This window comes from Trachurus trachurus (genome assembly GCF_905171665.1).
Source record: "Trachurus trachurus genome assembly, chromosome: 13".
Lineage (NCBI taxonomy): Eukaryota > Metazoa > Chordata > Actinopteri > Carangiformes > Carangidae > Trachurus > Trachurus trachurus.
In genome coordinates, this window is record NC_139892.1 from 9360667 (window position 1) to 9378239 (window position 17573).

The following is a 17573-nucleotide window of genomic DNA, read 5'->3' on the forward strand; positions in this document are numbered from 1 at the left end:
AAACTGCAATTCGCTGCTGTTCATTTGATCCAATTTGCATGAGAAGGAGGCGGGAAGAAGAGTGACAGACGGCGGTCAGAGTTAAAGGAGAATTCCAGTCATTTTTGACCCCTAAATCGTTGTCCTGGTGGTCACCCAGTGTTGGGGGGAGCAAAAAACGTGACTAAAATTGATGCAGGCAAACCCGCCGCCACAGAAACAAACACTTTTTACTTGTTGTGTTGATTTCTTTACAAAAATAAATGGTCTAGCAGTGCAGTGGTAATGTCCAAAATATCTCCTTTTTGTAAAGAAATCATCACAACAAGGAAAAAGTGTTTGTTTCTGTGGCGGGGAGAGCAGGCGCTCTGCGATCGGATAGTAATGTCTTTCCAGGACGTTTCAGAGTTCGGCTGTCTGAGGTGAGTGACTACATGCAAAAACACAAAGTTTATACCGGTTTATATTGTACACTATATGAGTTCAGTGGTGTCTCGTAAGGATTCGAGTCATGTACCATAGATATTTGATTGTTTTTTAAGTGTTTGTTGTGGTTGAAAGAATTGCCCCATGGGTTAGCGTTGTCGCTAGCGCCAGCGCCGTCTAGCCACGTAACTCCGGTTTGACTGCATCAATTTTAGTCGTGCTTTTTGCTCCCCCCAACACTGGGTGACCATCAGGACAACGATTTAGGGGTCAAAAATGACCGGAATTCTCCTTTAACCGAGCGCAGAGAGACTTATAATTTACAGTGAGCTCTAGATGAAGTTCAAAACGTTGCAAACTTTATTAAGGGGGAGGAGAAGTGTGGGCAAGCAGCGGCTCGGCAAGCATTGTGATGTGCTTAGCAGCACAGCACAGTAACACCAGTTGTGCATACACACACACACACACACACACACACACACACACACACACACACACACACACACACACACATACACACACACACACAGGAGCACCACTTAAGTCCACTCAGAGCTAACTTCCTCCCACCGCTACACAGTGACCTGCAGACATGCTGACATACTTACTCATTCACATGTGAACAATGCTCAGTTGAAAAAGAAAACACACACACACACATACTGTACAGGCACACACACACACACACACACACACACACACACACACACACACACACACACACACACACACACACACACACACACACACACGGTCTTAGAACTAAATCATGATGAAGAACACTTTAAGTTCCCCTTCCCCATTAACTAAAGAGGAACTATGGAGGAGATATTTGTTTTCAGCTAATGGGCCATGTGTCTCTCTCTCTCACAGACAATCTCATAGGCATTGTGTTTGACTTGTGTGGTTCGGTAGTTACAGTAGGGACATTATGTCATCCCTGTTCGTCTCTTGGCTCTCTCTCTCTCTGCTCACTCGACAATGACATCACAACAGAGGGCACACTGTGGTCACACAAAGAGCACGGCGAAGGCAGGGTGTGTCACACGGCGGCTGCTGCTGGCACATTATGTACGGCGGGTAACTTCTGGCTACACGAAGACACATTGATCAGATTTTTAACGGCTCATGTAAATATGAAACCCCGCTAAATGGCCCCAAAATGGTTTTAATCTATTTCCACAGCCAAGATTAATCTTATTTTAAACGTTATGTCATCAGATCTGGGATGTAGCTGTGACTGAATTAATGGCAATGTATCTGATGAGCCTTTTTATAGAGCGTGCAAGTCACAGGTGTTAAGTGTTCAGACATTAACGAGGCTCTGCTATTTTAAAGTGACATTGTAATCACAACACCAGGACTCTGACAGTGAAGCAACTATCACTGTAAATGGGATTCAGGGATTATTGATTCATAATTTATCTCTTGTTCCGTGCACTAAAAATACAAGAATAAAACAGAGTAAAACATAGTATATAACTTGTAGGCATAATAAGATAAAGCCAATTTCAACATGCAGTGTAAATTAGCATATTAGCTAGCTACATTAAAACAGTTTAGGTAAACTGTAGCTAGCTGGAGCCAGTACCCAGTTAGCTTAGCACAAGGCTGAAAACATGGGGAAACAACAAACCTGGCTCTGTCGTTATAGTAGCCTATTATATTTTCAAAAATATATGTTTATCTAAATATTGAATAATAATACAATCATAATCCATATCAGACGGCTTAATTATGTAAGTGAAGTTGTGCTGCTGGCTGGTGGGCGAGGGAAATAATGAATCCACTTCCTTTTTAGTGGTATATCTGACCTATTGCTTTTGTTGCAGAAGACAGATGACATTATCATGAAAGTGCAGAAACAACAAAAGCAGCTTGTCCCATTCTGAAAGAAAGTGACGTTATAACGTGGCCGCGAGACTCTGTGCCCCTCATACAAAAGGATAAAGTCTCTGCATCAGCAGCATCACGTCACACTGTTGCATTGTAAAGAAGAAAATATTCCCCTTATCATGACATACAGTACAACTCCTTGTTATGAGGAGAAAAACTTTGCATTTATAATGAGATGTAAGTATTTCTTCTTTTCCTGACTGTGGCAGCTCTGCATGTGTTTGCATACAATTGCGACTTAATGGGACCACAGTGTTCATGTTTTCTCTGACTAGCCTCCATTTATCTTCTCTCCATACTTGTATGCCTTCATCTTCTGGTTCCCTAAAACTCTCTTTAACACCTCCAACACTTTCCTCTTTTAATTTTTCTTTTCTTCCAGATCTGCATCTCTGTCTTTGCTAGATTTTTCTTTTCTTTGCACCGTTGACGCTTGATTTCACCCGTCTCCTTCTCCCTCTACTTTGTCTCTCATTAACCCATATCTGTGTCTTATAATCAAACTCTTCCCAGGTTATCCTCTCCTTCCCTCCCTCAATAGTGAGCCCAGTGGAGGTTGCATTATTGATAGGCATCTCTATCTGTGGCATCTGCTCCTTCCCTTTACCCCTCTACCCCATCCTCCCTCTCTCTCCCCCTTGCTATGTGTGTGCTTGGTCTGATGCAGCTTGGCAGGTACTTAGGCCAACATCAATCTTTCATACAAACACCATACACACACATATACTACCCACGACACACACAGACACACACAAAATTGTGCATATACGCATACAGCAGCTTTCCCAAAATGTTTGTGCATGGGGCGCACAGGAGCAGAGGGTGGCGATGGGAGGGAGGAGTATAAAAATAACTTTTCCTCCCCCCCGCTGCCTCCCTTTCTCGCCTCTGTGATTCTCCATCCAGAGGAGACTTTGACAAACGCAAGGCTGCCATGAAACCCTGATCCATTTTCAATGTGACACCGCTTCAGAAATAAAAAGGACAGTACAAAACCTGCGTCACAGATGATAGAGTGAGCAGAACAAACGGTGCTGATAACCCTGCAGAAGAATAACAAAACCTCTCGCAAGCAACGTCTCGCGCTCATCTTAACGCAGCTAGCGCCAGGATTCATTTCCACCTCTGCAGGTGCATGAAAGGACTGTGAATTCGAGCAGTGGAAATAAGACCAAATGCACCAAATCACGAATAGAAGTGAAAACGCTGACCTACATTCCAGCATATTTAATGTTTCTCTGTTTCAGTGCACTTTGTCTATTTACTGTCAGAGCCAATCTCTACGGATAGATAGGGAGACAGACAGTCAGAGAGAAGACAGGGAGAGATAATGAAAGCGCAAATGGGCGGCGTGATGATGGACCTGTCAGAATAGCACCGGGCGCAAAGAGAGAGTTTCTCTGATGTTTATCTAAAGGTGCTGACACCTGTTTGTTGCAGTAAGCAGACAGTGACAGACCTCACCAAAACAACCAGTGGAGACGACGTGCACCAGGGCCGACATGGAGATAGAGCGAGAGAGAAAAACTCAACTTAGTCTCACTCGCAGAGATCCAAGCACACTCACAGATGGAGGGAGCAAATCTTGTGTTTGAATGAAGCAGACAGTGCATACGCTATAAAAGAGCATAATCACATAATGTAGCCTATTGGAGTGAAACATCACAGCTGTCACTTTGTTTTTTTGTGGCTGTGTGTGTGTGTGTGTGTGTGTGTGTGTGTGTGTGTGTGTGTGTGTGTGTGTGTGTGTGTGTGTGTGTGTGTGTGTGTGTGTGTGTGTGTGTGTGTGTTTGCGTGTGTGTGAATTATGTAGCAATTTCAGGTAAACCCAGTGGTCTGGCAAGTAATGGTTGTGCTGCTCAGTCAGGACTGGTAATGAAATTATAGAGTCATTTTCGCTGTCACATTTAGCAATTCACTGCCAGATGTGCGGGTCACATTTAGCAGATACCACCATGTTTTAAAATGCATTTGTTTACACTTCACTTCATGTATGTGCACATGACAACATGGATAAACTCAAGTGCACCAGTTATGCTATAACTGGTGTGTTTCACCATGAAACTAAGGGCCAATGCAGCAGCACAAATCCATACGAAATGTCAGCATATTGATTCAGGGGTAATTTCCTACATCTCATTTGAAAAAAATATATAGATTTGTTCAAGCACTACACACCGAAGCTCAAAGGTCTACAAGTCTTTAAAATATCTGTTTGCCATCGAGTCCAGCACCACAAATGTGTATTCGTGACAAAACACAAACAACAATCTGAGAAAGCCTTTATTAATTCACTATACTGGCTAAGTAGATGTGGGCATTTGTTTGTCATTGCTAGATGTTTATAACAATTTAAAAGGAACATACTTGAGCTTGGCTATATTGAAGAGCCGTGTCTTTATCTGCAGACAGCTGCCGACAGCACAACGCACTGCAGCCTCAAAGAGTCACAGTCAGCAAACCACGTCTTCAGTTACAAAACAACTCCAAACCTTGGGAAAGAGGCAAATAACCATCCATCTATTACTTGCTATAGCTCCCGGTTGGTGCACCTTTACGAGGGAACATGCAGGAATATCCCAAGGGATTTTTTAGAGGATACACAGCCAATAACCACAGGTGTGGACTGGAACAAGAACTGACTGGAGAATCACAAGCCTCAACTTAAAGGGATAGTTCAACATTTTGGCAAATTGGCCCATTGCCATAATCACTATAATTTTAGGAGTAGGTTTGTTACCTTTAATTGTCAGTGCAAGCTATTTTTAGAACGGTGGAGCAGAGCCGCGAGCTGCTCAGAGCTACGCTACGGAGGCTAATGGGATTTCTCGGTTTCTCTCATCAAACTCATCAAATACACAATCCAACAACTCCAAAACGCTCTCGTGGAAGAGTTGCGACCTGCACATTCACCAGGTTATGAGATAATAACAGAACGTTACGAAACAGAGTTGTTTTAGAGGAAAATGCAGAGACTGCTTGCCGAAAAACTGCGCCCGACAGGAACGCGCAGCAGTGGTTTTGCATGAATTTACCTCTAAAACAACTAACGTTCTGTTATTATCTCATAGCGTGGTGAATGTGCAGGTCACAACTTGTCCACCAGAGCGTTTTGGAGTTGTTGGATTGTGTATTTGATGAGTTTGATGAGGGAAACCAAGAAATCCCATTAGCCTCCGTAGTGTACAGTAGCTCTGAGCAGCTCACGGCTCTGCTCCGCCGTTCTAAAAATAGCTTGCACCGACAATTAAAGGTAACAAACCTACTCCTAAAAGTAGGGATTATGGCAATGGGCCAATTTGCCAAAATGTTGAACTATCCCTTTAAGGCTTCACTCCTATCCAATGCAACACTAGTATTACTACAGACACAGTTGATGATTCTGCCAGTGGCCAGTTTTCATTCCTGCATAAACTTGCCCCAAGGTTCCTTAGAAATATGAATTCCTAATAATTATATATTATTCAATGAGAACCCATCCTTGCAATTCTGGACCACCACTCTTAGCAGATTATTTCCCCACACAAAACCACAGTCCAACAATCATAACAATCCTACAATTCTTAGTTTATCATTGATGCCGTGTTCAGGGTTTTTGATGGCGTCTTACAGTAGATAGAGGTCAGGACATTTGCACCCCATGCTGAAAACCGCCTGGGTGACGACGAGGGTTAGCTACTGCCGATCCGTGTCTCTTTCTCTCTTTACCTCGCTCTGATAAAAGCTTTCAGCAACTTAAACATATGTGACCCCGACTCATATCGTTGTGGAGTTGCTGTGCAGCAATCAGCACCCGAGTTCCATCACTCTGAGGAGAGTAGGAGGGGTGATAGATGAACGGTTGGAGGCAAAGACGGATGGAGGATACCAGAAGAAGCAGATGAGGTAAACTTTATACCGTGGGTGGGTGTGATTTGAGGGGACAGGGAGAAGACGGCAGAGAGGACATGGGGTGCAAGGGGAGAGAGGAGGCTTATAGCAAACAGGTGCAGGAGGAGAGCAGATGGTTGGTGTAAAGATTCAGGCCTAGAGTGAAGGCAATGAACATGAGAGCTGCAATTTATGGCTCCATTCCCTCCAGCCAGGAAGAACCTAGCATAAGATTTTATAATGCTGATTTAACATTAGCACCTTGCAGAGGGCCGAGGGCATCATAATCAAACCACGCAGCGAAGGAAAACGACAGAGCCGGGGGTCAGTCACAGAGACACGAGAGGGGACAAAGAGCAGCAACAGAGACAGAGAAAGCAGAGATGTTTGTGTCATTTCCTGCCTTTGTCTTGAGATAGACCATTACTCCTTACATGGTCCTGTTCTTTTTCAAACGCGCTCAGCTTGTACGTCCGTGTGCAGCTCAGACAGAATCTGTTCATGGTCAAAGTGTGTCATTATTTACACCCCACCTCCTCTCCTCTCCTTTACTCTCTGTGATCACTCCCGTCATCACTTTGTTTGTGCCCCGACTACTTGGTCCAGTCCGTCAGTGAATGTTGCCTCCTCGCACCTCCCATTTTTCCTCTCTTTGTCTGGATTCCTGTAAGATCTCTCCTTAACATTAACCTTATTTTAAAGGGATATGCCAACATTTTTTGTGTGTGTCTTGCCTCACTCCCGAGTCCATGACAAGCAGATAGACACCATCCTTTTGACTGTGCGTGCAGAAACAAGGGGGAAAGAGCCCATATCCCAGTAATTAGCTTAGCTCAAACGCTGGACGTGTATAGGTAGTGTTAGCCTGCTGATTTCATTTTAGCTCTAAACTCTGTAAATATATCACTTTATCGACATTTCAAACATTTTAGGCGAGAAAGTAGCCGTTTAGATCAGCAGTGTGTCGTTCATTTGTCTAAATAGCTACCAGCTGTTGACAATTTTGTTCGGAAGAATTTGGCGCTACTCAAGCTAGCTGTTGTGACCAACGCACTTCCGGTTACTTTCACAAAATAAAACACCCGTTGCCCTTTACATACAGAAAACCATGACAATAGAATTTGTGCTTTTACTTTGAAATAGGAAGCTAACCTACCCTCGATGTAGCCTAGCTAGCTTGAACCAAAATAAACCATCTTTGCTTGAACCCTCCGTTTTGACCGATCTCGTCCCGTTACCGGCATTTGACCGCTCGATGCCTTACCGGAGAGTTTTATCAGCTCTGAGACGAAGATCGGCCCGCCGGTTTCCGTTTAGAGTTGCTGGAGAGTATCTCTGATGACTTTAGGTGGAGGCAGGCTAACACTACCTATGCACTTCCAGCGTTTGAGCTAAGCTAATTACGGGCGATACTGGCTCTCCCTTGTTACGGCACGCACAGTCGAAAGGATGGTGTCTATCTGCTTGTCATGGACTCGGGAGTGGGGCAAGACACGTAAAAAAAAGAAAAAATGTTGGCGTATCCCTTTAAGGCTCAGGCTAAAAAAATAATGCAATCTCATCCCATCTTTTATCGTTCACCGCTTGTTATTCTTCTCCATCTTCCCGTCTCTGTCTTCCTCCTTGTACAGTACTTTCTCCGTGGTCATCTGTGTGTCTCTGGCATTAATTCAATCACTCCTCCTGTTACTATGTTCAGTTTCCTCTCTCTGGCTTTTCGTCCTAACATTGATCCAATGTACAAATTATTCAACTGTAGCCTGGTGTGGCGGCGTTTTTGCCCGAGCCACACTCCCGAACATGCAATCTGTTACAAGCTGCTCATGGAACATTGGGCAAACAGTAAAAGTTTCACACTCCCAAATCTTGACAAAACAGGCATTTCTAAATACTTTCAGCACTAATCTCGCACCAGCCATGCACTGCATTGTTGTGCTGGAAGGAAATAAGAGTGCAATCAGAAGCCGTGCCGGATATTTGATGTGTGCCCATAGTGAAATGAAATGAGTCTCATCGTTTCACCAAAGGGCAGCCAGGCTTTAAAAAGCTCCGATATGGAGATGGCTGTAGATTACCTTTATTTTACTGTCGCATAATGCAGAGGTCAGTGATATTGCACTGTCCCTGGCTGCACGGCTGAGCGGGAAGTGAATTCAACAGAGACCGAGCATTATCATACAATATTTGCACAACACTGCCTTCCTTATTTGGCCTATAACAGCATGGCCATAACATGATATCCAAATGCATATTGTGTGATATCATTCTTGCAATAAGTATTATGCACATGAATCTCTAATATTCTTCTGCAGTGAAGCCCCTGTTTTTTTTTTCCTTCTTCTTCTCATGGCTGCTACTCATAAAATGAATCTGCTTCTGTCTTTGCTCGCTCTAAAGGTGAATCAGAAACTCATCCAGTTCAACAAGTGTGTATGTGTATATGTAAAAATGAGGTTAGAGTCTCTCGGTTGGCTGTCCAATCCATCAAAAATAAATAAATAATGACAACTTGTAATATTCATACGAGACTATATCTGCCAGACCTTCCTCCACATTTTTGGTTTCATTCCTTCGTCTGCTGGTGCAAGACTTCAACTAAATCCATCTGGTTGCACTAGAATCAGGAAACGGTGTACAGTTACAACAAACTGTTACCCATCATATAACGCCAACAACAAAAAGGTCACGGTGGTTTTACCCAGGAGGAACTTAATGGCTAAAGCGCATGATTTACCTCACGCTGTATCTATTTTCAGCAGAAATTATATTTGTATAATGACAATCACCACCTTTATTGGCCCTGCTCTATATTTTGCCTCATTTGGTTAACATATCTGGATGTTGCCACAGTAGGTCAGTGATAAATGCAGGTTGGTGGTGGCATTGATTTTCATACTGGCACCATCCCGATGCTGAGCTCTCCAATCTAAGTCTAAGCCAGTGCATGTGATAAAGCCGGCCAGCTAAGGCTTGGACAATCTTGGCCAGATAATATCGGTGTCCTGATTTAATAGAGTTGGCACTTTTAGAGGCTGTAGAGAGATTTACATTTTGCATTTAAATCACAGTTAACTTTCTTCATTATTCCTGCAGTTTTCAACTCGCATCTCCAGCCTGCAGCTATTAAATAAATCCCTGTGCTGTCAAAATGTGTTGCGCTGGCCAGAGTCGTGGGAACGCTACAGACGGTTACCCAGAGTTCTTCTGGACACCTGTCGCCAGCATCGCACATGTACATGCATGTGTTTTTCATGTGTGTGTGCGTGTGTGTGACTGGCAGAGGCAGAGTGTCCTAGTTTAAGCAGCGTTGTAAGTATAAACCAAGGATTCGGTTTACAATTTACACTACGTTATAAAATAGATGTCAAATGAGTTATGGATGCTCATGCTAAAGTGATTATTACTTCAGGACGTGTAAAATGTTTGCAAGTTTGCTTCAACAAATGCAAAAACTATGATGCATTGCATACTTACATGTGCATACACCCACACACACACAAGCACAAACAGACACACAATAAGCAAGAGAGTAAAAGATAAGGAGGTAGTTTGTAGCTACAGTTCTAGATGAGGCTGAGCAGAAGTTCATCAACATTGAGAAGGGAACAAGAAAAGACAGAAGTGAAGCTTTTGTTTTCGGCTGTATTCTACTCTCTGTCTCCTCACAGCTAGCTCTGATCTGCCATCAAACGAGGAGAGATGATAACTGAGGTTTATGTCTAGAAGAGAGGTTGTTGTGAAATATAGGGAAAAAAAGTATTATTTTGTGCCTCACTCCCTCTTTTTTTCTCTCACTTCTTTGTTCCTGTTTCTTTTGACACAGTTAAACAGTTTTAAAGCTGTGGCACCTATAAAATCTAGTTTTGTCACGAAGCCAGGGGATTCATTGAAATAGATGGTACGGGGTTGGCAATAGATCTAAATTTTGCATAGATCTAAGGAAATGTTTCGTAAATTTCTACCCTTGGTGAATATATCAGCATCAGATCATTCTCATCAGCAACTTTTCATCATATTAGCTATATCAAAAGGGGAACTACACTAGGAGGTAGACTGGTTGGCTCAGTTTATGAAAAAAAAAAATATTGAAGATACGTTATAAAGGTCCTTGGTTCAAACACACAGCCAGAAGAGCAATAACATTTGCATCATAAAATATTTAGAGATACAAGACTTCCTAAAAAATGAATGACTGTGGGGTCAAGAGGACTAATTTATTGAGCCTATCTGTGAAAACAAACACAGCCGAAAGCCTCACTTTAGAGAACTTCATGCGAAAGTTTACCTAAGTATGCCCACATCCATAATTTATATTTTACAAACACCGCCTGCAAATTACAGTTGATTTTTGTTCGATGTTTGGCGCACCAATAAAGAACAGTATCACTATCTACTGAGGGAAGAGATCAATAATTCTACACTACATTTTTTCTTTTTATTTCACAAGTACCTTAACAGAAAGGGTCTATAATTGTGTATGATGTGTAGTGTTTATTGGGTAAAATACAGTGATGCTCTATGGGAGAAAGCTGTATAGGAAAGAAAGTATCATATATACGTATATAAAGTAAAGACTGTTTTTTTATGAAAAAGGACTAATTATTATATTGAGATGTATGGCAATTCATTTATTTTAGAACAGTTGGTTGAGCCAAGAAAAGAGGCACCAATACATAGGCTGTCTGGGCTGCAGAAAGCACAAACCATTTAAGAGGAGGGATTTTTTTGGCATATATAGCCTACTGTGAACTACTTTAATCAGTTGGCACCATCACTCAGATGTAGTAAAAGGCCACACCCATTGTTATGCCAGATGCATCTTTACGCGCTGCAGCAAACAAACCTGTTTGCGGGACTGACAGAGACAATCCTGTGAACCAATAAAGATGTCCTTACTCTGTCAGCATTAATGTCAAAATACAGCTGAGGCAGCTGGGAACCTGGTCACTGGTATAGGACAATGTGACGTTGGCTTTAAGGGCACTATTTACCCTCACCTGTCTAACGCCGTTTTTCTCCACTGTAGTTTTAACTGTTTTCTATGTGAGTCAAAGGTATCTCTGTGTTTTTAATGTCATTCAAATGTGTACAATTTATCATCGTTGAGCCTCCTGACAGAGGAATAAAGTCATCTTGGTAGCTTGAATGTTGAAGCTTGAGTGACGGGCCAGTTTTGGATTTTGTCCAGTGGGCTGGTGCTGTCAGGACAGACCATCAAAGTCACTGCATTCACCTTCTGGGGCTCATGACTGTCTGCTCCGTGTCAAGGGTTCAAGGCAATTCATCCAGTAGTTGTCAAGACATTTCAAACTGGACTAAAGTGTCAAACTGACAAACTGCAAACTGACGAATAGTGTAGCTACAGTATACTGCTAATAATTGATCTTTTCTGGGGAGTCTGCACTGAACCTATTCATTCAATATTAAATTCCAAACCGAAAAACCAACGAGAAGTTGTCTTTTTATTACAGTGATGAGCAGGAAGGGAAAGAACATGAATATTCATCACTGGCACAGCTACAGGAGTTTGAAAAGGTTTTTCTGTCTCCTCTGCCTGTTCATTTCCACCTCCTCTCTCTATGAAACAGAGAGTTATACCTCTGACAGTGATTTGAATACCAAAGGTCTTACTTGGTTCTTATTTGAGCCTCTTTTTCACTGTGAGGTGTGATCAGTTCTGCCATTTATTTCCCAATCGGCATAATTATGGTCAAGAGTCAAATAGTAAATGCCACCACCACACTGGCTTGTACTGTAACTGTAGGGATTGTGGTAAACCAGTTGATGGCTGCCTTTGGGATTCTTGGTGACCATTTCGGTGTAACCGGCGGCGGGCTTCCTGTGTTGTCATTTTATAACCACAAGAAGGTAACAGAGTGCATGGTGTGCAAGCAAGTGGACATAAATGTGTGTGGGCAACTGTGCGTGCATGTGTGATGTCTTGAGACCGATGCATGATGCAAGCACTCAAAAATCTGTTTAGTTGCTATAACCTGCAGAGCATCTCTTATGTAATGGCAAAGCGCTTCAGTACATCTGCTAAAAAGGAAAAAAAAAGAAGAAAGAAAAAGAGAAAATGACTGGATTCACACACAAACATGCTCTTGTATAGTCACTCTGTTTCTATACACAACCGTGTGATTCTTATCTTCTTGCCATCGAGTCCTAGAAGAGCTCTAATTTTTGCTTTTTTCCAGTGGGTGAAAAATAATTCTGCATGTTTTGGATTATGACAAACACCTCCTCATGGACGCCTAATACGTTACCTTAATGATTCCATTACTGTATTTACTGTGGTGGCTGGCAACTGCTCACTCACACACATGCTTAGTATCCGCATTGTCTCACCCACTCACAAATGGTTTAGGTGCAGGTGGGAAGGTATAGACAGCCTACAGTTTTGAGTAGATCACGCAATAATGCTGCTGCTTACACACACAGGCATAAAGCACCACTGACTCTGACACACATACACTCATGTAGCTTCCACAGTCCACACACACTGCAACACCATTAGACTTTGCAAATGCACTCGTTTGCACTTGGGTTTTTTCCAGGAATAAACTCCTCATACAACTTCCTATATGCATATTAAAAATACAGGGGAAGGATTATGAATATGTTTAGCCCCAGTGCAGCAAATAACACAGATCACTGGCATGTGAAGTCTGTGATTAAAAAAAAAGAAGAAAAAAAAGAATGACAACACGAAAACAGTCTAAATTCAAGTGTCATGACATAGTCTACAAGTGTCTCCCCTCCACCCAGCCAGCCACCCAGCCAACATTGGACAATTAACTGCGCTATAGTCAAATTCATTAACCGGGTTCCTGATCCATTGATGGTATCTACAACACCACCGACCCACACGCCCATGTAATCGCTTATAATAAAGACACAGGCCTGCGTCTATGAAGGGGGGATATGTGTTTGATCGCTCCTCTCTTGTCTCACCTGCTCGTTCGTTGCCAGCTCTTTCTCCAGCTGTCGGTGTTTGTTGTGCCACACCAAATAGTGGATAGGATAACGACTCTTCTCCGGAGTTTTCTTAGCAGAAATCATCCTCGGATCATAGTTTGCCTTCTCCTCTGTCTTCACTGTGGATTGTAAGGATACTTTTGTTATTAATTCACGCTATATAATCAAGCCTATCATCCTTTTTATCGGCGGTGATGATGACCAAAGGCGTATATAGGGGCAGCCTTTACGCGTCAGGAACAGTAAATGATTCCCCCGCTCGCTCTGCTTAGAATAAACGGCAAAGCCCCGTGAAAAAATCATTTATAGGAAGAAGAACCCCCTTCGTTTGACTGTCTCGGTAGATTAGGCTACACCTTTATTTCTTCTTACCAACCGCTCCTCCACCTCTTGCCTCCCCCTCTCTTTCTACCCCTGCCTACTCTAACACATCTATCCTCCTCCTCTCCTCCCATCCGGTGGTGACTGAGGAAAGATGCGTTGACAAGCTGCAATGAAATGTGCGCACACTCAGCCAATCCGCTGTCATGCTGCCCCACGAAAGAAAGAGCACCACAGAAATCACACACAAATGTTAAAAAGAAAACTACATAGCGGTATTATAAAGGAAAGTAAAGGAAAAAAGATATAAACGAATCGATTAATTAAAGTTTGAAAAATGCAGTAGCCTACTTTCCCCCCCTAAGCCCCTATCTTCAGTTAGCCTATATTCATATAGCCTATAATAGTCTACGTTGTTTAATCTAATTATTAATAGTTAGGTTTCATCTACGTTGTTTAATCTAATTATTAATAGTTAGGTTTCATGCAAATCATTATTTCACTCACCCACTACACCTGTCGTCCAAAAAAAAAAAAAAAAAAAAAAAAAAAAGGATATGTAGGCCTATAGCAAATCGATGGATAGATGTCTAGCTGCTGATGTAGGCTATATGACATTAACAAATAGAAAATGCAAGGCGTGAATACTAGGCTACTTCTACTAATAAAATAATAAATGCAGTTATTAGGCTATTATTATTATTATTATTATTAATAATGTAATCTAAATGTTACATAGCCTATATTGGTAGTTATATTTATTTGAAAACTATCGACTCCAAATCAACCATAAGATTTTTTTTTTTTTTTTTTTTAAGTAGGCTACCCTATGCTCATAATAAGGTCAAAGGGAACCATGTGATACCCATCTGTGGCTCCTTTGCCAGTTTAATCATAATTTCAGAGATGTATAATAGCCTATCTGCAAGATAGGCCTATGGAGTAGACATTAAATATATTGGCGAATATGTAATGTTGATGTGTCTGAAATTCATCTATGACAGGATTATTATTTTCTTTTTGCCCCCACCCCCCTGCGACCCCCCTCCTTGCCCCTCCATAGGTAGGCTGCAGGGATGTTGGGCGTGTGTGCGGAAACTGACAGGTAGAAAGCTGCCGTCTCTCGGCGAGTTGCAGGCAATGCGGCGAACTGATTTAGTAAATATTCCGATATGAGGGTTCACACAGAGTAGACAGTCAGTCACATTAACTATGTGCACACAACTTGCCGCTAGACTTGGAGTTCAGAAGTGAACGTGGGCGAAGAAGAGACCGCAGGAACGAAAAAAAAAACGGGAAATTCAACTGTCAGCTGGCCGGGAAAGCCGATCACACCACCCGGCTTCCGGGGATTCAGGGGCCGCATCGGTTGACGGCAGACGTCGGTCGGTCGGTCGGTAGCTCGGGGGGGAAAAAGGGCGAGCAACCACATCATCATCGCCGACATCCACCTCTCGGTTTCAGCCACTTTTCGAGATGTCAAGAAAGCTACAGAGGACAGAAGTCTGCGCCGACTGCAGTGCGCCAGGTGAGGGAGGAGGGAAATAAATCAAAAAATAGAAACACTGTGCTGGAACAATACGTCGAGAGGTCCGACATTGGTGGGACAAACGGGGCCGGGGCTGCTGTCACTGTCAGCGGGTCCGCAGAGCAGGAAAACGGCCGGTGCTGCTTCCAAGCGTCGCCTAGGCCCCAAAATAAACAGTGAAAAATAGGCGTTATCACAACGGGACATATCCTGAGCTAATAGCCGCTAAATGTTAAGGTATCCGAGCTGGCTAATGGAAATGTGTAACGTTATTATTATTATTTGTTTTAACAAGACCATATGTGAGGAGGGTGAGCAGCAGTTTGTTTGTTTGTTTGCTGCAGTGGAAGATGTGAGTGTCAGATTTATGTCGCCTCAACACTTGGAGAGACGTTTGTTTTGATTTCTCAACACGTTAGCTTAGCTTAGCCTGGCTAACTAACGAGCTGCCGATTTTGTCTCTATTGGCTTTAAAAAAAAACGTTTTGCGCTTACTTTAATGGACTAAAAATCGCCACCAATGGGACGTTTATTTCTTCTTCTTTTTGGCCATTGTTAGCACACTACTGCGGTGTGTTTTAGTCTGTGTAGCAGCTGGCTAACGCTGCTAGTTTAGCTACGACGTTAGCTCGTCTAGCTAACTTTTGCTACAAGGCAAGTTGTTGCTAAGCTGATTCAGCCAACAGCGTCAGTTACCAGCCGGTCGTTTTGGGATGGTACCTGACTCAATTCACACACATTTACCAGTTTAAAAATAACACAGAAATATGTAGATTTTAACCATGCTTCTATATTCATACAAGTCAAATGTTGTGTTTTTAGCTACAAACGCTGAGGGGATGCAGATGAGCAACTTTATATGTAATTCTTTATTTCAGACACATAGCCTAGTCCATATGACAATTAAGAAAATTAAAAGACAGACAAAGAATGGGAGGAGGTGCATTGTACAGTACTTAACCGTAAGTTACCTTTGCCATTAAAATATCCTTCATATAAATATACACAAACCATACATAAAGCACATGACAGCATTTACATTTGGAGCATCTGAAACTAGGATATTTAGCCTAATTGAGTTGGAAAGAAGAAATATAGACTAACGTGTTATCTTATCGACACTTTTGATAACGAACAGTCATTTTTGTTGGGCAGATTTAATACCTCGTTGCCCCCCCATCTGTGTTTGTCCTAAGGTGAGGCAAGAGGGTGTGGGGGGCTGCTGCTGCTGCTCCCCTGCCTCTTGCCTTGCATTTGTAGCCTCACATGCCCTCATATTCAGTTTGAAGCACTTTTTTTTTATTGGTGTGTATGTGTGCTTTTAGTCTTTGCATTCATCCATGTGTACATGCATTACAACAGCTGCTCTCTTCACAGCTGCTCCCCCTGATAGCTCTGTGTGTGTGTGTGTGTGTGTGTGTGTGTGTGTGTGTATGAGTTGTGCAAAACTGTCTATAAGCTTTAGGGCCCTAATGTTCAAAAATAGCGTTCAAGAGCTTTGCTGGCTACACCTTGCTACTGATTTCATGACCCAAACCTAATCTCTGCTGCTGCTACCTTCCTACTCCAGCATCTGTTTCTCTGTCTTCCTGCTCTCTCGGTTGCTTCTTCTTACAATCTGACCAGCACTAACCCCAGTTGAACCACTTTCCTTGATTGCCATAGCGACTGAAACTATGATTAATGTGTGATGTGACGGCTCTGACAGATTAATTCTGTCTAGAAAAAGGAAAAAAGATCCACGTCTGTTTAGTGTTTACTCGGGGCGCCTTAGACGAAGTGACTTATTTTTCATTATGGTGGGGCAGCTCTTTTGTGTCAGCGGACCTGTTACTGGCTGTATATCTCCTCTACCATGAGGTCTCTGCATGTAGCCCCTCCTTACGACAACATGCACACACACGCAGTGCGTTCTGCAAAATGCTGACCTAGCCACTGGTGACAGGCCACCTCCCTACTACCCAGCTTTGTGTCATACTAGGGGATAACTTGATGGCATAGCTACAAAGGACAACCGATACTCCCAGTCTCAGCCAAGCCACAGAAGGGTTTAATGTCACGCCATCATGACAATCTGCAGGATTTATAGCAACAGTGTGAATCATATTATCACGATGGTAAACTCTTTATTGAAGACATATGTAATTGTATAAGCTTTTGCGCAAGCATTTAAAGCAGAGTGTATGTTTTTTTTCCACGTTGTCAAGTCGGTGCTGTTGATTTTATGCTCAGTGTTTGGTTTTGTTTAAGAAGCACCTCCTTTGAAATACTATGACCTGGGCAAATGAGAATATGCACCGGCTTTAAGAAGCAGACATGAGTGTACGAATTGAAACATGTTGCTTCTGGATATTACAATATTTTTTTATGAATCAACCTGAGGAAACTTGTCAGCCAACAGTGTTAATTTCAGCTACATTCACCGGTAAAAGTCAGAGCACACATGTTTTGAAGTCGGCTTCAAAGTGACAGTTTAAAAGCAAATGTCAATGCTGTATTTACAAATTAGACCCAAGTTTAGGCAAAATTATGTCATCCTGCAGATTTGGCCAATGTTCTGCTGCCAATAGTCTAT

The 17573-nt window shown here is 42.5% G+C and overlaps 2 protein-coding genes across 3 annotated transcripts in view; one reads left to right on the forward strand and one right to left on the reverse strand.

Annotated features, from left to right (window-relative positions):
- The window catches only part of ankrd13b (ankyrin repeat domain 13B), a gene marked incomplete at both ends in the record, with an annotated part of 61385 nt that extends 48152 nt beyond the window's left edge, over positions 1–13233 (reverse strand). The window contains one exon of the mRNA XM_083985849.1: positions 13126–13233. Coding sequence (XP_083841975.1) covers positions 13126–13233 — 108 coding nt within the window. The remainder of the gene's footprint in view (positions 1–13125) is intronic.
- A 1530-nt stretch (positions 13234–14763) lies between these two features.
- The window catches only part of git1 (G protein-coupled receptor kinase interacting ArfGAP 1), a 34562-nt gene continuing 31752 nt past the window's right edge, over positions 14764–17573 (forward strand). For both annotated transcript variants that reach the window (XM_083985843.1, XM_083985844.1), the window contains exon 1: positions 14764–14998. In XM_083985843.1, coding sequence (XP_083841969.1) covers positions 14947–14998 — 52 coding nt within the window. In that variant the 5' untranslated portion in view covers positions 14764–14946. The remainder of the gene's footprint in view (positions 14999–17573) is intronic.